The sequence below is a fragment of the Equus caballus genome, chromosome 18, assembly GCF_041296265.1.
Source record: "Equus caballus isolate H_3958 breed thoroughbred chromosome 18, TB-T2T, whole genome shotgun sequence".
Lineage (NCBI taxonomy): Eukaryota > Metazoa > Chordata > Mammalia > Perissodactyla > Equidae > Equus > Equus caballus.
In genome coordinates this window covers 55359060-55382840 of record NC_091701.1, presented here as the reverse complement: position 1 = coordinate 55382840, position 23781 = coordinate 55359060, and the positions used below count along the sequence as shown (strand labels likewise).

At 44.6% G+C, this 23781-nt stretch overlaps 1 protein-coding gene and 1 long non-coding RNA gene across 2 annotated transcripts; both read right to left on the bottom strand.

Moving 5' to 3' along the window:
- Window positions 1-12582: 12582 nt before the first annotated feature.
- Window positions 12583-14814, bottom strand: HOXD1 (homeobox D1). The gene is made up of 2 exons (XM_023622046.2): window positions 14062-14814; window positions 12583-13687 (listed from the first exon to the last, which is right to left on the bottom strand). Exons 1-2 carry the CDS (start codon window positions 14690-14692, stop codon window positions 13353-13355), a joined length of 966 nt encoding a protein of 321 aa, XP_023477814.2. The 5' UTR covers window positions 14693-14814; the 3' UTR covers window positions 12583-13352.
- An 8364-nt stretch (window positions 14815-23178) lies between these two features.
- Window positions 23179-23716, bottom strand: LOC111768748 (uncharacterized). Its single transcript, XR_002801221.2, has 2 exons — window positions 23648-23716; window positions 23179-23489 (listed from the first exon to the last, which is right to left on the bottom strand). It is a non-coding gene; the product is annotated as an uncharacterized lncRNA (long non-coding RNA).
- Between the last annotated feature and the right edge of the window lie 65 nt (window positions 23717-23781).

The following is a 23781-nucleotide window of genomic DNA, read 5'->3' as shown; positions in this document are numbered from 1 at the left end:
CCACCTCTATGTTTCTTCTACTCCCAGGTTAACTCACAACTACGACTGGAGCTGACAATGGGTGTGGTAGCCAACCTCCGAGATCCTCACTTCCTGGTCTTCACGGCCTTGTATAGTCCCCTCCTGCAGCCCACACTGAACCAGAGCTGGCCTGTGTGACTAAGAGAACATTCCGATGTGACAGTATGTCATTTCAGAAGCTGGATCATAAAGGTATTGCGGCTTCCACCTTGGTTTCATGGATGGCGTGCTTTGGAGGGAGGCTGTAGCCGTGTCATGAGGACACTCAAGCAGCTGGGTAGAGAGGCCCACGTGGAGAGGACTAACCTGCCAGCCATGTGAGGGAGCCACCTTGGGAGCAGCTCTCCAGGCCCAGTCAAGCCATGAGACGGCTGCAGTCCAGCTGACATCTGGCTGTAATCTCACAAGAGATCCTGAGCCAGAACCACCCAGCCAAGCCACTCCAGCATTCCCACCCTACAGAAACTGTGCGGTTTAATAAATGATTCTTGTTGTTTCAAACCACTAAGTTTCGGGGTGGTTTGTTACTCCGCAATGGATAACTAATACAGGAGGTTAATATATAACCCTTCTTGAGGGGCATTTATACTTTAACTAGACTCTTTTACTAAGGAAAAATACAAAACAGTGAAATTACTGTCTGAGTGTGGGAGAAGGGGCCCCGCTGGCAGTCGGCCCCTCCCTCACGGGGCAGCCCCTCCTCTGCTTACCTTCTCAGTAAGTCTGTCCTTCTTTCTAATGTGGGAAAATAAAGTGCAGTGCTTTGAGCATCAGGTTACATTTTCTCCCTCAGGCCTGAACAGAGAGATTCTTGACTATAACCTAGTGTTTCCCCCTCCTCCTGGCTTCAGGAAACCAGAGAGCTAACAGGCACTTAAGGGTTCTGATTATTGTAGCTCCAATCCTGGCTCTACAGTGAGCTGTCAGAGTGACATCTCCAGGCCTCAGTTTTTTTTGAGAGTAAAATGAAGGATGGCTAATGCAATTTAGTACTTAAGATATGCTAAAAACCATCCTTAAATACTTTTTACATGTTGTCTTACTTAATCCTTACAACAATCCTATGAGGTAGATACCATTTTGTTCATTTCCCCATAAGGAAATTGAGGCACAGAAGAGGTCAAATGACTTGCACAAGGTCAAACAGGAAGTACTGGAGCCAACATTTGAACCCTGGTCTTCTGGTCCCATGCTCATGCTCTGGGACTGGACTCGGAAATCACTAAGGTTCTTTCCAGCCCAAACAGTGAGGCTTCTGGGCTGTGAGAAGCTCCTCCTCCTCTCCCTGCCTCATGCCACCTAAAGCACTACCCACCTTTAGCCAGGTGTGCTGGGGCCATATTGCCACCGGAGGTGCTTATCTGCACGGGAGGTTTGAGAGCGCCCCAAGTCTGGCCTGGCCACAGGAGTCTCACCTCCTCCTGCATCAGCTTGCCAGTCTCCTGAAATTTCCATTTCCACATCGTCTCTAGGACTCATTCGGGTCTATGAAAAGAAAAATCCCTGTTTAAAGTGTAAATATGTTATCTGGGAAATGCACATCAACCTGTTGTCACCATTCTTAACCTATTAGGAGAGAACAGAGCCCACAGGGAATAGGAGACTGGGCTGACACATTTGAATCTGGGGGGAATTGAAGAAAGATCTGAAAATGCAGCATTTCCCGGTGCTCGAAGGCCTCCTGGGCAGTGGGGGAGTTCCCAGTACGTGAGCAGAGTTTCCGCTGCACGTATGCCCCACTCACACCCCAGACACAAAAAGATAGAAAAGTTTAACTTCAGTTATCCAGAAGTTTGCAATCAGAAAATCCAGAAATATGCTTTTTTAAATTTGTGTATGCATAATTTGGTGTCATTTTGAAAAATATAATTTTATCTTATATGACTCATAACAGAGGTGAGGCACAGCAAAATCATTTCTTTGCTTAAAACATTGTGCTAATTGAAATAAGCTAGACACAAAAGGACAAATACCATATGATTCCACTTATGTGAGGTACTAGAATAGGCAAATTCATAGGGACAGAAAGTAGAATGGAGTTGCCAGGGACGTGGGGAGGGGGTGATGGGGAGTTATGTTTAATGGGGACAGAGTTTCAGTTTTGGGGATGATGAAAAAGTTCTGGTGATGGATAGTGATGATGATTGCACAAGAATATGAATGTACTTCCTGCCACTAAATTATAATATACAAATGGGTAAAATGGTAAATTCTAATTTATGTATATTTTACCATGATAAAAAATTTTTTTAATCATTTCTGTTCCTTGAGCTCTAAGGTCTGTATCTGGTCTTATCTCCTCTTGTACATCAATCGCTCACACCTTCCCATTTTTTCCTCCAAAGTGTCTGTTTTATGTTTTTCTGTCTTCTTCGTTGGCTCAAGCCTTCATCTCTCATCAAGGCTATTGAAATGAACCCTTCAATGGCCTCGCTGACTTCTGCCTCTTCCCGTCTAATCCATCTTACAACCCTGCTTTCTATGGCAGCTCAGCGTTCAACACTCTCCAGGTCTCATTCTTGTCTCTAGAAGAAGCTTAAAACGTTGAAATGAGTCTTATCTCTCATTCAGAGGGAAACCCAGTATAAGAACTGAGGGACACATGTTTTTAATGTGCATTATTTCACTTATTTTGGTTGTGAAATGTAGCATATATGCATGCAGAAGGGTGCATTGAACTTTTGTTTACAGTTTAAAATCAATCATAAGAGACCACTCGTGTAACCAGGCGAAGATAGAACGAACATTGCCAGTCAGTGCTTTAGAGCTGACTTAATCCACTCATGACTATAATGATGGGTGACAGAATAGTGGCAGAAAGAGCCTCAGAAAAAGAAGATACAGACACAAACTTCTCTAACTTCATCATTTTGACTCAAGCATGGGAGGCAGCACTTTCTGGCAGGACCAGAGTGGAGCACATGGACAATTCCTTAAGAAAAAAAAATCTCTCCAGTAATTATCGTATATAAAAATCAGCATAACACTAAGCATAGCAAAAACGGATATGGTAGAGAATGCAAAGTTAGGAAGATGAATATATTACAACTCCTGCCCTGGAGGAGATAGGCACAGATGCAGATGATTGCAACAAACAGCAATTGTTCTTTAATAAAGATGTGTACAAAGTGCACTGTGGGGCACAGAAGGGTTTAGAAATAGAAGGAATTAAAATTAACCAAACTATGAAACAAAGCAAGAAGCAATTGGTAGTGCTTTAGTCCAAAATTCCCACTTTGAGCTGAGAAATTTTAGTCCAAAATTCCCACTTTGAGCTGAGAAATTTCCTGGGAACGAAAAGAGATGAAAGGAAAAAACCGACTCCATTTCTCCATTGCCAAAGTCTATGAAGCAACGCACGGCGAGTGTCCAGTGGACGTTGTAGAATTCCCTTCTCAGAGATCTTATGATAAACTTTGAAGCCTTATGTATTCCATGAGCTGCCAAATTTGTTAAAGCAACTGGGCGCGTGCCAGACTACCACTTCATTTTGTGCTGTGTAGACACAGTGCTAACCATGTGAAGCTCCCATAAAGCCCTTGACATTATTTTTGGACTTGTCTGATCTCACTACTAAGTTTATAAGTTCCTTGAGGGCCGTGTGTCCCACAGGGTTCTGAGAGACAAACATTGCACCCACTCAAGCTAGTTTAGACATGGCAAAAGGAAGATTAACTTTAGTTATCTCCGGGCCGGCCACAGAACTAGGCTGGGAGGAGGCTGTATAGCCAGCCAGGAGCAACGTCCTAAATGTAAGCCAGATATAGGCCCCAGTGCTGGCATCGCCACCACAGGCTTGAAACCCAGTTGTTCTTTTCACAGGGAAAGTAAAGGGCTGTTATCAGAAGAAGGAGTGGATACTGGGTGAGCCCAAACAATGAAAACCACGGCAGCCACGTAGAAGATGCTCCACAGAATTTTAATAATTTCTGCCAAATGAAGATACTTAATACAGTTAGAAAAAAATATATGTCTATTTTATGTTTTCTCACACGTAGCTGGTGGTATCAAGTTGCTAATGAAACAAGTCAACTTCGAAATGAAACCCTGTGAAGGAACTAGCATTTCCTCATCGTGGTTATCCAACCCTTAACTAGCCTCCTAGAGGTTTAACTGGACCTGCTTTTTGGTGTGTGTTTATCTCACAGACCACTATGAAATTTCCACCACAGAAATGAAAGCTAGAGATCAAAGAATATTTTGGTGGTGTTCTCCAGAAAAAGAAAATGCAATTTATCCAGAATACGTGTTCGTATAAAAAGTTTGCTTGTATCTTTATAAACTTGCTTTTAACATTAAAAGCAACATTTCTTTAGTTTTGCTTTGTAAGTATAGAAACATGATAATCAGAAGGATAGCCTTCCATATTTCTTGGTTCTCCATTTTACTTAAGCTGAAGGTATTCTTTTCTTATTCTTTTGCTAATCATGAATTTTGCCTTTATCAGCACAATTCAGAGCTTGTTTCCAACTGGTAGGATGAAAATTGAACATATGTGACACCCAAGCACTGAATTCCCTGTTGAAGAAACAAATGATAGACCTTATCTATCATTTATTTGACTCATGTGTACACCCATGTATATTACAGACATTTTTATTTAATTATTCAGGAATTGGCACATGAGATGCATTATCTAATTCCTTTGGAGCCTTCCCCTGGCAAAAATAAACACAAAGACTGTGGCTACGAAATGCATTTTTCCCTTTTCCATATATTTTAAAATAATGACTTTGATATCTCTACATTTAATGATTCATTATTTAAAAATTTTAAGCAACATAGAAAAAGACTACAAAGAAAAAAATGAACAGAATTCTACTATGTAGAAATAATCGTCATTAACACTAAGTGAACATCTTTCTTGACATCTCTCTCGATGTGGACACAGAGATGGGGGGAGTGATAGATGAACACATGGAGAGATAGTTTGGTACACAGAAATAATTTTATAAAACCGGGTACACACCATGCATGTTATTTTTAAAATAAAAATATTAAGTTTAACAAAAGAAAGAAATAGATGAAATTAACATTTAGATACCTGTTTCTTCTTCACTAAAAGAGTAGCCTTTAAAAGAGCTTTCTGACATTAAGGAGGGAGAATATTTAAAAGTTTGAATTTTTTAGCAATCCGTGTGTTTTTAATTTTACTAAAGTGTCCCTATACTACATAATCTTAATTGAGAAAGCGTTTAAGCTAACTCTATTTGTGCTGAGTTCAAAATGATAATTTTGTTTTATAACTAACATCAGAAGGAGGTAGAATTGGAAAATATGAAATTTTTTAATCTACAAATAACCTGGGGCTAGCCCACCTTTGTCTTTGTGATGCATACTGAGTTAGGGACAGGTATAAAGCAAAACTTTATTCATCTTGGATCACTCAGAGTGAAGTTCATCCAGTTCACTGGTGTAATAAAATATGTAACTTACAATAGTTTGTGTTTTTATGGGACCAGTTAAGAAACCTAGAACATTTTCTTAAAAATACATAAATTTTCAAAATCAAGGGTCAAGCCAAAATCACAAACCTTCAAAAAAAGTGGACTTGGACAGTTCTTGGGGAGAGTCACCATGTGACAAATTCCAAAGTGTCTTCAGCCATACAAACACAGCTGTTTTTGAAGTTTGCAAAGGAACCATATGCTGCTAGAAAAATAGATTATTCTGGTTGCATGTGGGCTTTTATTTGCAGTCAAAATAGAAGAATAAATTGGGTTTCTTGGCAGGTTAATCCAAGAGTGTTTAAATTGCTTTTAAGGTTGATTGAAGATTTTTAGGGACACATAGTATGCTATCTTTGTCTGAATAAGAAACATCATAGTTTTAACTTGTCCTTTGGAGCTCATTTCATTTATTTACATTGCATCTATCTTTTATAAGCTAGAAATTTCTTTTCTTGCTCCCTATAGTGAAGCCAACATACTTTGTGAATTTGAAATGTAGCTCAGGTTTCAAGTGTGAAAGGAGATATAAACATTTATATATGATAGAGTAATCACTCATATAAGCAATTGAATGGTAACACTATTTTGACTATCAGGTCATAGACATTTAGGAAAAATGAAATACTTTCTGTTTATATGGGACTATCCTTTAGCCATTAATTAGACCTCAAAGTGTCCTTTTTCCAACTTTGGTTTCTTCCTTCAGTTTAAGAGCAGGTTTTCATAAACCCACAATGAAAATAGTTACAAGTTTATGCACAGTTGAGAAAATTCACAATTCCCCACTGCCAGAGTAGGTAGAGGGAGGAATTTCTTCTTTCTATAGCAACAGAGTCAAGAATGTAGTTGATCCTATTTTAACTTTGATGTCAACAGAACATAGCAACCAGAGTCTATTTTTAAGAATAATAAGTTCAACCCTGGGGAGGCAGAACAATGTAGACAACTCATGGAAGTCATCACTGCATTCTAATTTATGATACCTAACCCTCAAAATACCATGCATGTGAATTCACATGTCTTTTTGGATAGGGGAAAATTGAACAGAAGTGTGATGGATTTAAGTTATCTGCATTGCCTGGAATGATCCAGTAAACTGGAAGCAGTGTTTGATGGTCTATCGTTTCTTTTGTCCTTTATTTTTCCCAGTCTTCTTCTAAGGTCTTGGGCTCTTACTTCATTCAGTGAGTGCTCAGCCATTGCTCTGGTCAAGCATCCATTAATTGCCATTTTGCTTTCCTCTGTTATCAGGTGCCATCAATATTTTGCTAATTTTATCAATATCTCTAGACCCTTACTTATTCTCTCCAAACTGATTTCCTGCAATTCTTGTTCCCTTCTCAACAATTCCAGTTATTAATAATCTATGCCTGGCACCTGGAAGCTCAATAAGTATTTATTGTGTATATAAATATTTCTCTACCTCAGCCCATGTCTTTCCATCTTAGTTGTCTATTACAACTCTCATAATCCAGCCTATCTTAATAATTAGCAAATGTTTATTAAGCATCAGATATTGTGCTAAGCAATCTACATGTATTAGCTCTCTTCATCCTCACAAGTCAATGAAGTAACGTTACTATTCCCATTTTTAAGGGAGGAATGTGGAGCTGAGAGACATTGAGTTATCTGTCCCAGGATTTGCTCTTAAGCCTGTCTGCCTCCAAGGGGCACTCTTGTAACCACTGCATTTAATTGTCTCCAGACTTTTCTTGAGAAACCCCACACTAGACCTTGTTGGGTTTCAACAATCATTCTCCAACAGTTCTGTTCCCAGCAGGTACTCAGATAACTGTAGTAAATAACAAGTGCAATATATTAAAATGTCTCAAACAGCAATCAAAGTACATCGTAAGTTATATTCTGTAAGTATAAAAGAGATAGTTTTAGATAACGTTCACACTCTGTTGGTTTTCAATGTCTTCAATGAAAAGAACGTGTCTTGAGGGACAAGGAGGGAAGTCTACAGTTCTCCCTCCTGCACTTCCTAGCCTCCTGTTTGTATCTTATCGTGTGGTCAAGAATAGCTTGTGTTCTACTGTAAATAAAGAAATACAAAGATTACTTAGCAAATAAGTCACAACGTTCTTAACCCGGCAGAAGAGGCACTTAATGAGTAGCACTGTACACTTTGATCTAATGAAACTACACTCAACATTCAGCACACGTATAGGACCACTATTATGCATAACGTACTCAAAGAGACATAAAATATATACCTGTTGAGAGAGAAAAAATGGGGGAAAAGGAAGAGGGAAGCAGCAACAGGGAGGGAGAGGGAGAAGGAGAAGGAAAGAGAGAGTGAGATCTCATAGTATGGCAGGAGATTCTAAATGCTGAGCCAGTAATACAAACAATAAAAGCTACAGAAGCTCAGAGGCGTTCACTTTAAATTTGGATGGTGCAAAATGATTTCACAGAAGGGATAGGATTTGAGCTGTGCCATAAAGGATGACTTTGGATAGGCAGAGAGAAGGTGGGAGAGAGGAATAGCATCAGAATAGATTCAGAGGCAGAAAAGCATAAATTTCCTTGAGAATGAATGAAGAATGAAGAGATCACTGGAGTGAAGTTTTTGTGTCAGGTACAAAATCTTAATTTTAGAAATTAACATGGATTAACATGGATGGATACAGATGTTGAGGGGCTTGAATCTCAGGCTGAAGACATTTGAGTTTCTCCTACTGGCAACCAGGAGCTACCGAGAATTTAAAGTGGAAGAACATGATGAAGACAGGGTTTTCAAACAGATTGGCTAGGAAGGATACTGGAGGCAAGCAGACCAGTAAGGCAGCCATTGCATAGCTGAATAGGAGATGATAAAGCCTGATCCAATGGAGAAGGAAAAAAAGCTGGAAACGTGTTGGAGGAAAAATAGGTGGTAACTAGCGGAAAGCAGGAGCGAGTTGGTTAACCATATCTCTTTTCTCCAACAAGACAGAGCGTTTATTTTGGAATCCCACGTATCTTAAGGGAAGAGAAATTCAAAATTATTTCTCTCTTCTGAAAGTTGTCAACTTTGAAGTGTGGAATTAAGGACAAGGAGATTGGGAATCTGAATGTGACGCACTGATATCCATTTGAAAAGTTTCTTATTAGATTCTAATTTATCTGTTCAAAGGGAAGTGGTACCTTTTGAGCGGGAAAGGCTATCATCGTTAGCTTTTTTTCATCAAGACTAATGACAAACATTACATACTCACACACACACATTCTAAAGCTCAATAGATTAAACTTTGAAAGCTTCAGATATTACTTCAATAACTGCCTCTTGTTGGATGCAAATCTTAGAGAGCTACATTATTGTTAAATAAACTTTTCAGATTAAAGTGTTGTGGAAGAATACTAAAGTGATAAGGAAATTTAATGGTCATCCAGACCAACCTCCTTTGTTTTATAGAAGAAACTGAGACCAAGGAAATTATTTTCCCTTTTAATTAGAAAACACAACTGGTACTAAAATCAAGAGATCCACCCTTAAGGATAATGTTCTTTTTTTCACAGTCCTTTACCTTAGCCTCAGTGATTCCATCCTTCTGGGATGTGCTTATAAGCCGACGGTGCAGCTGTGTCATCTCCAACTCTATATTTCTCTTCTGTTTGTATCATTGAGAAGGAAACACAACAGAAAAGGACCTCCAAGATGAGACAGAGTTCCCATTCCAAGGCGGTGAAGTAATTCAGACAGCTAGTAACCCAGAAAAGCAGAGTGGGATGGAGATGCTTAGAGAGTAGAACAGAGCCCCAACCTGCCCTCACCCATATTACCTACTGTTTGATGCACTTGAAGAGGAGCAAACAGTAATACTGCCTCCAAGATGTTGGAGAAAAGCAACCATTACTATCATCTTGCAGGTAATGGCTGGGTAGTGGGAATGGAGCAATGGTTTCAGGAAGGGGCAGAAATGGACTTACCATGAACCCTAAGAAACTTAAGCTCACTAACTTGGACCCTTCCAAGTCCTGGGAGGTGCCCTAGCAATTTTGCATTTATAATTTGGAGGATTTTTTTCTTAAAGACATGCCCTCAAATTATCATTTAGGCTCTGCAAAAGCCCTAAGAATGGGATGTGCTACATAGTCTAGCACCCTCTGGAAACGCCTCAATAGTGTCAGTGACCTGCTTTATTAGCTATTACAACAAGTCCAAATGAACACTCTTTGGCGGTTTTTTATTTTATTAAATTGTATCCGTAAGACTTTTAAAAGTGGATGAAATAATGTTTAAATTTTTACAATCTAAGTCACAGACCTTCTTTTCATTCCAATATTTAGGATTTCTTTCCCCTTGGTTCATTATTGAATTTAGTTAAACAGTTTCTATTGAAATTATATTTCTGCATAACAAATATAACTTCAGAAGCAGTTATAAGTGAGATGTTATATAGAAGTATTTTGTATATTTGTTGCATGTTCATGCCCTGGAAATGTGGTATACAAGTCGAAACCATAAAAATCTTGATTTCTATTTAGATGGAGATTTATCATTATTTGTGAGATATGTCCAGTATGGTTTCACTTTAAAACCACAAATAAAATTTTGACAATGGGCATTTTTCTTGTTGAGAGGTCTGTGGTCAAACTAAACATCTCTCTGAACCTGATTAGGTCCTGAGGTTTTCAAACTCAATATTCAGCAAATACAGAGGATTTGTTTGGCCCTAAGAAATAATTAAGAAATTCAGAAGTAATGCAACTCTCCGAGCCTGCTCCTCTTTTCTGACGACATGATAATCGGACATAACTTCTCCTGGTCTTGGGCCTCACTGTATACGAATTAAGGCAGAATAAATTACATACAATTAATCTTTTGAGGATCTAGGTGACATTGCTTTAGGTTTTTACATTAGCAAGTCCTTGACTTGCTAGTACTCAAGTAATGGAAATTTTATATGTTATTAAATGCTTTATTTCTTCTTTCTCACTCCCAACTATCTTGAATCCAGAAAAAGAGACACTTGGTCATTCTGTGAAGACAAAAGACCATTGAACAGTTAGTTATACAACAGCCAAAACTGTCCACTGTGTATTCATTCTTGTAACGGATTGCTGGAGGGTAAATTAGCATACTTAGTTTGAAATCTTACCAAATAGAAGTAGGATTGTTTTAGCAGTTTCCCAGTTTGCGTAGTAACCATCATGCTTCACGGAGGATCTGACTCAAAATAACACAAGGCTCCGAATAATGAGAAGGGGAATGCTCTATCAAGGATCCACATGGGCTAGGTACCTCCACTGATGAGACGTATTTAATAATGTCTAAAATTCACCTTTCTTGTATAAACATAGTGTTGTATCCCTAGGGACTGCATTTGGTTTCTTAGACCTGAACTCTCTTTCTTCCAATGATAGGCCCAGAATAAAATGTGTAGGAGTCACCGAATTGTTTCTGTGGCATTTTCACCGCCGGAAGGGACCTCTAGACATCACCTAGTTCGTCTCGATCTCCAGCCAGGACTCTCCCTAATACTGAATATAGCTGTACAGCAATCTGCATTAAGAAAGCTTTTAAAGATCCCTGGGGTTGGTCAAAAAATAGCTAATATTGGCCTGATTCTTAGAACAGCATTATATGTATGTCAAAATAGCCACCTTCATCCCGGAAGACATCCATCAGAGCTAAGTGCTAGGAGTAGCTTCAAAAGGAAAAGCAGTATTTTCTCAGAGAAAAGGGTGGTAGATTAAGGAAATGACCAAGCGTGTTGGTATTTTTTTGTTGAGGTGTACATTTAAATGCTTATCAAAAAGGAAACATCATCTTGTCAAAGACCACTGCAGGGGAAGCCCAGAGGTGGCTGTAAGCAAGCAGGTTGCAACTCCTTTAACAAGTCTTTTCAAATAGCTACAGAACTCAGAGGGGGGCTGTTGCTTCAAACAAGATCTGATTAGCATCAAGTTAGTGAAGGGCGGCCGGTGAAACAGAAGCAGAGCATTGACAGACCTGTTTGTTAAGTGATACCTTTTCCCCCTCATCACCTGAGTTTGTTAGAGCTGAAAATTTCACTTTCTCAACTCCATTAAAATGTGGGTGCAAAGGACGGGAGTTTAAGTGTAATTTTAATCTTCTAAGACAACTAATCACATCACTGTTTTATAGGGAAAGTAATCCTCCATGATTGCTAAATTATTGGATTTGAAGCACTACACTAGAATCTAGAAATCTAGCTAAAAGGAGAGCTGAGCTTCTTACCTGGATTATTTGGGACTTAAAGCCTTTCAGTTGAACTACACAGAGAACGTAAAGATACAGCTGTAGCTATTTGTAAAGTGAAGAAAATAACCTGCCCTGACAATTGTCCCAAGTATCCAATTGATTTTGTGTATTAACATTGCATTTTTCCAAATACTATTTCTGTAAGGTTACATAAAACCCTGGTCAGCCATGGGTGCCTTCAGGGTTGGGAACTGGAGAGCTGGGTGAAAATAAGGGGTTTTGCCACATACCCACTTGCAAACTTTTACATTTTGTGCTTGTGCTTCTTCCAAAGAATTCATTTGAAAATATTTCATTTTTGAAAACAGAAAGGCACCCTTTGCTCTCTTATAAGGCCGGATGCACCATCTGGGGTACAGGAAGCGGAAAGCTCTGACTACTCTCCCCGCCTCCTCTGCAATTCTTGACTTTGGAAATGGGAGTTTGGCTGTTGAGAGCTTTTTGTTGTGCAGCCACCTTTCTCAGACAACACTAAGCAACTAACCAACTAACAGTCTTCAGGTCGCCTTTCTTCTCCTTTTGTGAGAGCAGGAGACAAAAGAACAAGGAGATCTCTCCACAGCATCTCTTTGGCTGTAAGTCATTCCCACAGTGGACTCCTAATCTTTGAGTCAATGCGCAGTCTACGCATTGACCATAAAACTGGGGCACTGAAGCCAAGAGTGCTTCCTTAGTTACTTGGATATCTGGAAGAGTAGTTTTTCCTCTCCCTTAATCTGCTCAGATAATTGTCCCTAACTTGTTGTTTGTGTATACAACCTATAAGAGGTGTTATTTTTTAAAGTTATCAACCTTAAACAAATCACCATAGCAGAATCAAGAAATTCCAACCAGAAGAAACTGAATCAGCCTTAAAGAAAGATAATCAAAATGAAGAGTGCAAGGAAAGGCAGAGAATAGCAGATTCTGTAGTTTTATTACAAAGGAAAAGTTCAAACCCTTTACATGCTCTGACATTAAATGTCATACATAAGTTCATTGCAAGCAAACCTTTTAAAAAATATACACACTGTATATATTTACATTCAAGTTTGAGTAACTAGTATCAAGATGTAGTTGAGGTTCTAATCTTTACCTGCCCTATGGATGTGTTCAGCTACTAACTAAATAGCGATTGTATCTTCTTCACTCAGGCACATGGAGAGGTAGAAATTGGTTTTTAAAGAAAAAGAAAAGAACTGGAGTGCAAATGTGAAGATCATTGAAGCAGCTTAGCTACATCAAGAGGCCCTAACTAGCTTTGGTCATCTCAAGGAGCTGCATACAGGTAGCCTTGCCCTTTAGATTAAAACCAGAAAAATTTTGGGCAGATGCTCTTCTGAGCACAACAGGGAGTTGGCAGAGTTCAGCAACTAATGCTCTGCCACTCTGCACCCAAGAATTGCATATGACTAAGTTACACAACATAGCAGCAGGGCTGGGCTGGGCACCTTTTCCCTGATAAGACACAAGTAATACACAAACGAGTGGCTTAAGAGACCTGAAATTAATATCTGTACACTCCTAGCCTGGAACTCAGAAGCCGACTAAGATACTTCCTCTCCCAAGTGAAACCTCTATTAATTTCTGCCCATGCCCACCTCCCTCCCGAACTGAGCAAGTCTAGAAAGGGATGGGGTGGCCTATGACTTCTGCAGGCCAAGGTTCCTCAGCCTAAAGACTAAACCTCATGATGGTTCTTGGGCCTGAGAAGGGCTCCCCGGGTTCTTGCCCGACTTGGTGGGACTCGTTCCTGAGAGGGGAAGTTGGAGAGAAGCCACGGGCGTGGCCGAGGGCAGAAGCCCTTCTCGTTCTCTTTTCTTCTGTTTCATCCTGCGGTTCTGGAACCAGATTTTGACCTGGGTGTCATTCAGCTGCAAGGAGTTGGCTATCTCGATGCGTCGGGCTCGAGTTAAGTACTTATTAAAATGAAACTCCTTCTCCAGTTCTGTCAGTTGCTTGGTGCTGAAGTTAGTGCGGATCGCGCTGGAGGGGCTAGCGGCTCCATACTCGGCGAGTTTGCCTGCAACGGAAAGACAGGGCGTCAGCGGGGCGAGAGGACGCGGGGACAGGACGCGGGCGAGCAATGCGGCTACAGTTAGAATCAAAGTCACAGCGCAGCGCTCCTGGGTCCCTGTAAACACACTTGTGCCAGGAGAAACGCTCCACGGAGAGCTCTTTCCTGCAACGTTCTCAATGCCCGGCACATTTTCAGAGCGTGTCCCCGGGGCACGCTCCATGGAATTCGCCTACTTTAATAACGCTTCGGGACGCGTTTCCTCCATAAAACCCAAGTTGCCGTCGGGAGGGACAGCTGCACCGCGCTCCCAGCGCCACGCCGCGGAGGAGGCTCGGTCCCCGACCCCAGCTGCGGCCATCCACGGCCCAAGTACTCACTTTTCTTGGGGGCGTTCCTCTTCACTTTCATCCACTCGAACGTGCTGAAGGCGGCGGGGAGGCCGGAGGCCGGTGAGGCGCACTTGGGATAGGCGCCGGGCGCCGGGGACGCAGTCTGGAAGACCCCAGCGTGGCCGTCGGCGGGCTCCTTGAGACACGCTGGGAAGGGGCCGGGCTCGCCGAAGGCCGCGTAGTCCACCTGCCCGCTGAGGAGGAAGGGGCCGCCGCCCGAGCAGACGGCCGAGGTGGCGTAGTGGACTTGCGCCCCGCCGTCGTCGGCCGGCCGCCCCGGTGCGCCCGGGAAGTCGTAGGCGGGCCCGGGCCCCAGGAAGCCGTAGTCGGCGCCCCCCGCCGCGGCCGGGGCGGCGCCCGCCTCGTAGGCCCCCTCCAGGCTGCACGGCGCGTACGGGGGCGCGGCCGAGGGCGGCGCGGGGGCGGCGGGGGGCGAGGGCGCAGGCCGGGCGGCGGCCAGAGCCAGGCAGCTGACGAAGGCGCGGTCGCCGCTGCCCAGGGGGAAGGCGGGCTGCAGGGCCACGGGCCGGGCGTCGGCGCGGCAGAACTTGGGCGCGAAGCTCAGCACGTCGCCGCCGCCGCCGCTGGCGCCCGCCACGTACTCCAGGTAGGAGCTCATGGTTCCGGCCCACACCCCTGAGCGCGCGGGCCGGGGCAGGGGCCGGGGTCGGGGTGCCGGGCAGGGCGGGGCCGCCGCGGTCTGCGCCGCTCCGCCGCTCCTCTCTACCCGAGCTGCCCTTGCCGAGCCATGGCGAGCGAGCCGGAGGTAAATAGTGGCCTCATATAGCGGCGGGGGTGACCACGTGGCGCGGGCCGGCCAATGGGCGCCTTCCCCGCACGGCCCGGGGCCAGACGGGCGCGCGGCTCCACGCGCCTGCCCCGCCGCCAACTTTGCCAACCCTGCGGGAGGCCGCCGCCCGGCGCCCGCGGGCCCGGGGGAGAGCCGGCGCGGCCCGGGGGGCTGCCTGGGGGAGGCGGGGCGAGAGCGCAGGACGCCCGCTCCCCGGGCAGCAAAGGAACGAGGTGGCGGAGAAAGGGGGGACTGGCCGCTCGGGTGAGGGCGAGAGGATGGAGAGGGCGAGAGGATGGAGAGGGCGAGAGAGCTTGCTCTCCTGGATCGTGGGTGGCTAGTCCCTCGGGCGCGCAATGTGGGCGCCGCGGTGCGGAAGGGGTTACAAGGGAACGTGGAGCTCGGCCCGTGGGGACTGCTCCTAGCCCTTCTCCAGGGAAGGTAAAGTTATTCTCCCTTTTTCTCTGAGCTCTATGAGCTTTCGGTTTCCTTGGCACTGGTGTTATCTCTCTCCTAAACCTGGCTGGAGTAGATGTTTGAATTTCCCTCTTTTTCCCCCCTCCCGCCGACGCATGGGACTCAGTTTTATGCTGTAGGTGCTGTGTACCTGCGGAGGCACAAAATCTTCATTTTAGACTAGATTTTCACATTATTTCACAGCATTCCCTTCAGCTTCTGCCACTCCTTCCATTTGTGGCGGCATGGTAAGGGCGAGTGTTGGAGTGCCAAGTTTTGATTTGGACAAAAGATAAAGTTTCTGCCTGGTGGGGAAGTTTAGCAGATTTCCCCCCTAGATTGTCAAAATAGAGGATCTGCCCTTTGGTGGAGCGCTCCTTGTGCTCCTGTCTGGGAGGCTGGCTCATGCGCCAGTGCTGCGCACGCTTTCCCGAGGCGTTTGGCTCGGAGAGCGCATAGGCTTCCCAGGGACCGGTCCGATCTCAGAGGTTTGGATGGGCTTGTACCTCAAGGCAATTAAAGCTTCTGTTCCATCAGATAAGTGCTGCGTTGTCTCTTGCGAGTGAAATCTGAGGGCTCACAATGTTAATGGGCTCATGTCTTTCCCTTGATAATATGGTTTTGTTTACTGAGTGGAGAGAGACGGGAAATAAAAGTGCAACTGGCACAGGAAACGAAGAGTAGACGGGTTACAAAGACAAGCTTTACATTGACAAACTTGCCAACTTCCTTGACCATTTCTTTTAGTGTTTCCCACTCTGGGGCTGTTGGAAAATAACAAATTAAATAAATAAGTGTTATTTACACACAGCAGTAATGAAAGAGGGTGGTTTCCTAAAACTGTGTGAGTAAAGAGTCCTCTTGGCTTGTTCAAGTGCCCTTGAGAACTTGATGTGTTACAGCCTCCGAGTTATGGTGACGAGGTTTTGTTATTGTTTTAGTGATCCACTTGTTATGAAAGAGCGATTGAGCCCTTGCCTAAAATTCCAGTCAAAGGAAGTCTGGAAAATAGGAGCCATCACAGTCCAGGGAGGCGGTTCCTTACAGGGATGTGAACCTGAGGATAAAGAAAGCCGCTCCAGAAGTGTTAGTGCTGGCGAGGGCTGAAGCTGAGTCAAGATGCAGAGGGCAGTAGGTAGAGGAATGAGCACAAAGCTAAAGGGGTGTGGGGTTCCTGCTCTGCTGGAGTTCTTGGATTTGATTGGGAAGTACAATCCTGTGCTAAAATAGCCCTTCACACTTGATGTTGCTACTTCAGTTCTCTTCTGTAGCCAATCAGATGACAAACATCCTAAATCTTTTTTTTTTTTTTTAAGATAAAGGCTCTTCTCTAGCATCCTGGTCAGGAGATGATAGAGCTGTTCAGACCTAGCTCAGGCTTCAATGTAGATGCATTTCTTCACTGTCCTCCCTCTGTCCTCTTCATACAAAAGTACCAGCAAGTCCGATGCTGCTGAGTTCTCAGTGTCCTTCATCCACCTCTTGCTGGACTCTAATTGCCAATTTTTACCAGCATAATGTCCCAGCTCTCACATTCGTATCTCAAAACTATAAGGCCCTTTCTCAGAAGGTACTCATCTGATCATAACTCCTAGGCCCAAGGGACCCAGAGGGTCCAGAAGGAAGGACGGCCTTGTAAACCTTTCTGGAGAAGATGTCCAGATGGCTGCAACCTAGGACGTAGGACAGAAAGTCCAGCCTTGATTGTCTGGCAAATCTGACCCAGATCTATCAAATTAAGAGCCTTTTCTCTAAGGTTTCAGGAAAAACAGGCAGCCTAGGTGCCTTGGCAACCTTCACTGCGACAAGGACCAGGTTTTTGCTGTTAAGCCTTTGGGGCAAAGGTGGGGTCCTTCCTGTCAGAATTAAGCATTGACTTTGATGCACCCACAAGCTGTCCACAACGTTTCCCAGAAGCACAATTTTGGAGATTTAGCTTTTGGTGAGGGAGTATGTCCTAAAAGAGAATGAGATCTTTAAAAAATTGTGTTTTGTTTTCACAACTGTGGGTGAGAGTGGGTGGGTAGGGTATTCAGTGTTTGCTCAGACCAATAGTAGTTCCCTGGCAATTGCACACAGAGGGCTACACTCTGTGCATCCTTCTCTCTAGTCCCTTTAATCTCCCAGTCTTTGGCATATCCTACACCTCGGGGCTCAGAGTTGCCACCTCCACTCCTGGGCTGGTTCTTGACTTGCTCAGGTTGGAAGTCAAGACTCTGGTCATCTCAGGCTCAGATTCAACAAACTTTTGCCAAGGACCTACTGTGTAAGAAGATTTTGCTGGGGGAGGTCTAGGCTGGGAAAAAAGATATTCTCAAGCCAAAGGAACGAGGGATTCATTTCGGGCACAGGTCTTAGCTGTACTATAAATCTACTCCAAGAGAATCTAGATCTGTAATTTTCTAAGGAGAGATTGGAAGATAGTGGGGGAAGTGTGTGTAGAAGGATGTGAGTAGAGAATATTTTGAGTAGCTTTAAAGTTTGTCCCCTAGATGTTCACAGGGTATGGGAGAAATGTCTTTCTAATTTATTGCTTGTTCAAGCCATGAATTCCCAAGGGTCACTTGCCCTGCTGGGTCCCAGTGCTGTGAATTCTCAGCTGGAGGTGACAGCAGAGGCATCTGATTGCCAGGTTGTGTTTGATGTAGGAATGCTTTGAAATCTCTCCCATCCTGCTCACCACAGCAGCCACCCCCTACCACCCCCATCACTACCTTTCTCTCCCACTGGAACAACAACAAGCTTCTTTTCTGCAGACAGAGGTGATAGAGGGTGGCAGTGTGGTCTTCTGTGTGTTTACTGTTGTTCCAAAGAAGCTTCTTGCAACCCCTGTCCACAGGCCACACTGTGTTACCCCTTGGAGATACCTGACCACATGAACTCGGCTCCACCACCGCCAAGGATAGAAAGGCTCTTGCCTGTTGGAGTAAAAAAAAGAGAGGAGTCTTCTTTTAAGCAAGATTTGCAGTTCTCTGCAGCATCCTTCAGTCATCCCAGGATGGAGGTGGGGATAAAAGAGATCCTAAGGACAGGAATTCTAAACCTGGTAGAAGTCTGATAACGTGACCCTCCCCGAGGAAAAGAGTTTAGAGTGCTGTGTCTTTCCCTTAGAACTTTATGAGTAAAAGGCTTATGGGTCAAGTCCATGCCTGACATACGGTAGGCATTTAATAAATGTTTGTTGGACAGAAATAAAAATGGACAGAATGGTGTGTCTTCACCATGACTAACATTGACTAAAGGATATCCTTAGATTATTGGCTCCCAAAACCACTTCATGTGGGTAGGAATCACTATAGAAGCTTGTGTAAAAGTGCAAGCTCTTCAGCCCACCCCCAGAGATTTTAATCCAATAGGTCTGACTCAGGAGTCTATTTTTATTTTATTTTTGTGTGTGTGTGTGTGTTTTGAGGAAGATTAGGCCTGAGCTAACATCTGCAGCCAGTCCTCCTCTTTTTGCTGAGCAAGACTGGCCCTGAGCTAGCATCCGTGCCTATCTTCCTCTACTTTATATGTGGGATGCCTGCCACAGCACGGCTTGACAAGTGGTGTGTAGGTCAGCACCCGGGATCCGAACTGGCTAACGCCGGGCTGCTGAGTGGAACGTGTGAACTTAACCGCTGTACCACCGGGCCGGCCCCAGGAGTCTTTATTTTTAATAAGCCTCTTGGCTGATTCTAAAGCAAGGTTCTTCGGAACCACACTTAGGGAATTGCTGCTTTAGGAGCTGGGGGGTGGGCAGTGTGGGGAGAGAGGGGTGATTCTGTGGGAGGGGCCCTTGACCAGCATGATGAGAGCTTGTGGCCAGCTGGAGCTCAAGTATACCTGAAGTGTCCAGAAGCCTGGTGGATGGTAGGGGCAGAGAGGTCAATATCAAGGTCAAACTTAAGTTTAGTTGGGCTGAAGTTCCGGAAAATATCCTTAAGTAGTCAGTAGGAGTTTCCCAAATTTTGCTGACAAAATAGTGCTTTGCAGAGACCTGGCTCACTTCTGCTCCTTGCCACTTCCCTGACTTGGCTTTGAGGATGCCAGTGGGGCAGAAAGTGAAGAGTTTGTCTCTCTCAGTCTCTTCAGAGAAAATTTAGAGTGGTTCTGAGGCAATGGGAAGAAGGAAGGAGTAGGAATGGGAGTTTTAAGAGGGAGGAGCCTCCTCTCATTTCCTACACCCCTCCCAAATTGTCTGGGATGAGCACTGAACCCCAGCGATCCAGAGGGGGTGAAATGTCCCTTGGTCTATGAGGTAACTCTTCCTCTGGCTCAAGACTGACCTTTCACAGCATAAGATGCCAATGTTAAAAGGCCCCTTAGAGATAAGTGACATCAAACCCCTCATTTTAGAGAGGGAGTCACTTCACTCAGAGTTAAATGGCAAAGCCATCCTGCAAAAAATGAGAGCACCAACTTGGCTCTCTGACTCTGCCAGTCGGCTGCCTTTCCACAGTCTGCCATGAGCGAGGAGTGGGGCAGCCCCTCCTTGGCGCCATGGTGGCCTGGATGCTGAGTGAACAGTGTTCAAGGAGGCACCCTCATTGGGAGACCGCACGGTCCGGGTGCCTGGGAGGTCTGCTGCCCTCCCTTTGGGATTTGTGTGCTAAACTTGTGGCCCAGGCTTCTGGGGCCCCACCTGGAGCTACTCCTGCAAGAGAAGACAGAGGTGGACCTGGGGCCCCACTCCCTCCACCAAGCAAGGGTAAAGGATCCCCCCATTTCTTGCTGAGCCCGATCAGCATCAGGGCCCTGGGGGGACAAAACAAGAGGTGTGCCTAGATTTATGTACCTGAATAGAGCAAGTACAAATAAGGACATGTGTAAACACACACAGGTACACCCAGGTCACTCTTGTACGATCATTTACTTTTTTGCTCCTTTATTTTATAAATAGGTAGTAAATTTAAATTTACATGGTTTAAGATTCAAAGGGTACAAAAGGATATGCCTGAAGGTCTTTCTCCCACCCTCATCCCCAGCCACCTAGTTCCCCTTCACATAGGCACCAGTTTTATGAGTTTCTTATATATCTTTCCAGAGATCCTTTATACCTATACATTTATATAAATATGTGTGTGTGCATCTCCTCACTTTTTTTACAAATGATAGCATATTAGATAGACTCTTTTGCACCATGCTTTTCCCTCTATTGTATCTTGAAGATCATTTCATATAAATGCACACAGAAGTTCTTGGTTTATTTTTACAACTTCATGCTGTTCTACTGTATACCTCCACCACAATTTATTTAGCCAGTCCCCTATCAATGAGCATTTAGCTTATTTTCAGTCTTTTGCTATTACAAACACATGTTGAACTTTTTACTTATTAGAAAAATTCCTTTTGAAATTACTTAGTCAAAAGCATGTGCACTGGCAGTTTTGATACATGTTGCCAAATTGCTGTCCTTAGAAGTGAACCCCTTTACACCTCTACTGGCAACATGGGAGAATTCCTGTTTCCTCACACCCTTGCCAAGTCAATGGGATATTAACGTGTTTTATTTTTGCCACTCTGATAAGTGAAAAATAATACCTTTTACTTACTCTTCTAGCATCTCCAAAAATGTCATTCTTCCTTATCTTATTTGATCCTTTCAAAATTCTATTTTACAAATGGTAATGCTGACACAGAAAAGATAAACAACTTACTATAGTCAGACCCAATGTAAATGGCCAAGGTTAGATGTTCAGCATTCCTTCCTGTGCTACACTGTGCCACAAGGAAGCTTAAGGAGGTTCAAGGGAGTGGGTGGCTTCCAGGATTCCTTGAAAGACACGTGATAGAAAAAAGCACAGCTTTCTGACATCTGTTAAGAGGCCTCCTCTTTAGTGGTCTGATACCAAGACCACATTTCTGCATGTGTCCCCTAGAGAGTACTCTCCGGAAACAAAGGGGCTCTGATTAGCAATCTGATCTGAGCTAGTCCTAAGCATTAGCTTGGATTCAATATCTGGGAAGCAGGAGGGTGTTGTTTTTAATTTCCCTGAGACTTATTTCTCAATGACCACCCAGGACCTAAGTATTGATCAGCATAGTGTGGGTAAAAGGATGTTTCCCCTAGATTTTAGCTTTATATAGGACACTCACTTGGACCTGGTGAGGATAATACCACACACACACACACACACACACACACACGCTGCTTGAATGATAAACTTATGAGGTAGGTATGTTTATTGACTGTTTCATTGACCATGAACCTGAAGGCCAGAAAGATCAAGTGAATTACTTAGGGTCAAAATACAAAATGTATCAGTTAGCAAATCAGAAGACACAATGTAGACCTAAAGTTGAACTCATTACTTTCCCCTGCAAAGTATTCTCTGCGCCCTCCTGTATTCATTTTGGTGAGTGACCTATTCACTCCGCCTTCAAAATAGAAACCTAGGGATTAACATCCACAACTCCTCATTCACTCATCCAGCTGATCACCAATCCCTCTGAATTCCTCATCCTGAATGTCTCTCCTCTTCATCCTTATTACCTTAGTTCCTCTCTAGGCTGGATTATTTCAGCAGCCTCATGTTTTGTTCTTCCTGCCTCCTCTTTCTCTTTTCTCCAGTCAGACACAGTACCCCCAAGGGTGAGCTTTCCAAATAATGACCTCATGTCCCAGTTTAAAACCTTCAGTGACTCCCCATTGCCTATAGATTAAGTCCAGATCCCTTTCCATGGACCTTATACAGCCTCTCTTTCCAGCCACATGACCCACTCCCAACTACTCTCCGTGTTCCAGGGCCAGACCTTGCTCTTTCTTCCCTTCCTGCTTTTAGCCTGCACAGCTCTCTCTTCTTGGTATGTCTCTCCCTCCTGGGCCTAAAAAACTTCCATACTTTAGGGACCCAAATTCACCTCCTCTGAGAAGCCTTTTCTGAGAGTACAATGCTGTTAGTGGCTCCTTCTCCGTATTCTAGGAACATTTTGGCCACACCTCTGTTATGGCATCTGTCACACTGTTTTAGGATTCTTTTTCTCCCCCAGGAGATAGAAGGGCACACACCATTAGTGACTCATTTTTGTATCCCAAAGCCCAGCACAGTGCACATAGGAGCTGTTCAGTAGGTATTAGTAAAAGGCAAGAAGAAAGGGGGCAGAACAAGGACAACAGGACCAGTTATGTTAATTGCTTAATGGGTTCAGGACACTATGCAAGGCTTAATGCTTCAGCTTATGTCTGTCTGAAGTAAAATGATAGAATATTTCTCCAAAACAAGTTAATTTCCACCCAGAAGATGATGAGAGCGAGGAGGACTGAGGGGATGGGAGAGAAAGCTGGGACTTTCTGTCCTTCAGGGGCTCTTTCCTATAGGCTGAGGCCGCTCATTTAACTAACTTCAGAAACTTCTCAGCTGATGTCACTCAGAAAAAAGGTAAAAGGGGGGTAGCCTGGAACTCTTAGAATTTACAAAAGAGGACACATGTGCCACTCAAGAAAGTATAAGAATGCTTCACCACCGGCTCACCCAGCCCTCCCGCTGTAAACAGCTCTAATGCTAATCACGGCCCCCTCCCCAGCTTGCAGTCTCTCCCTTTATGGTGTTTCTAAAATGAACCAGAAAGAGCCGAAGTAAAAATACTCGAGTCCTTCCCTCACTTGAGGAAAGAGAGGAGAGGCATATCATTGTGGTTGGTGTTTTAAGTCTATTTTTATTTTACATGGCATTCAAGTTTAGTTCCAAGTTCAACGGAGGTCTTACCCTGCTTCCTCCTACACAGATACTCCTGCAGGTAAATAAGGGAACGAAACTACTTCAGACTCTCCACTGAATTCTAGTCCCTCGGGACATCTTTTTTAAACTCTTAGTCTGCAAGAACCTTCTGACCCATTGGGACTTTTCTTGTCCTGTCTTCAGAAATGGATTTGTCCCTTTCTGGTGCAGAGCAGCGTTTATGTGTGTCACTTGAGCAAGGTGGGGAGGGGGGCGTCTGGGGGGATGCAGAGGATGCACCGTGAGTCAGGGGCGGGCGTGGGGGCCCCGCGTGTTGGGAGGGCGCTGGGCACCCTGCGTGGTCCGGGTGCGGTGGGGACCGGCGGCGCGGCCCTGGGGCCGGGCGCGGCGGAGCGGGCGGCGGGTCGCGCCCTCGGGGAGCGCTCACCCCGCGAGCCTGCGCCGCCTCCGCTCGCGGTTTCTGGTCGGATCCCAGCTGGCCCAGACTTGCTCTGAAGTAGGAGGAACCGCTGTCGAGCGAAGAGTGCACACCGGGTGATTGATGAACTCTTAATAGGACTAACCTCGCGCGCGCTCCCCACCCTAGACGCACACAGAAGACTCCTCCCCGGGCCGCCTCGCAGGCCAGAGGGGACGCTGCCGCCAGCCGGCTGGGTGATTAACTCACCGTTTGTCTTTCCGAAAGTGTTCCAGGTGGATTCAGGACAGCCCCCACCCCGACACCCGCCCCCAACACCACCCCCCCAACACCCCCCCCCCGCCCCCCCCCGCAGCCGGGCCGCTCCGCCGCTAGCCGGCAGA

Coding starts and splice junctions, on each gene's coding strand:
- HOXD1 (XM_023622046.2), bottom strand. CDS start 14,692: ATGAGCTCCTACCTGGAGTACGTGGCGGGCGCCAGCGGCGGCGGCGGC. Junction 13,688..14,061: donor GAGGAACGCCCCCAAGAAAA/GTGAGTACTTGG, acceptor TTTCCGTTGCAG/GCAAACTCGCCGAGTATGGA.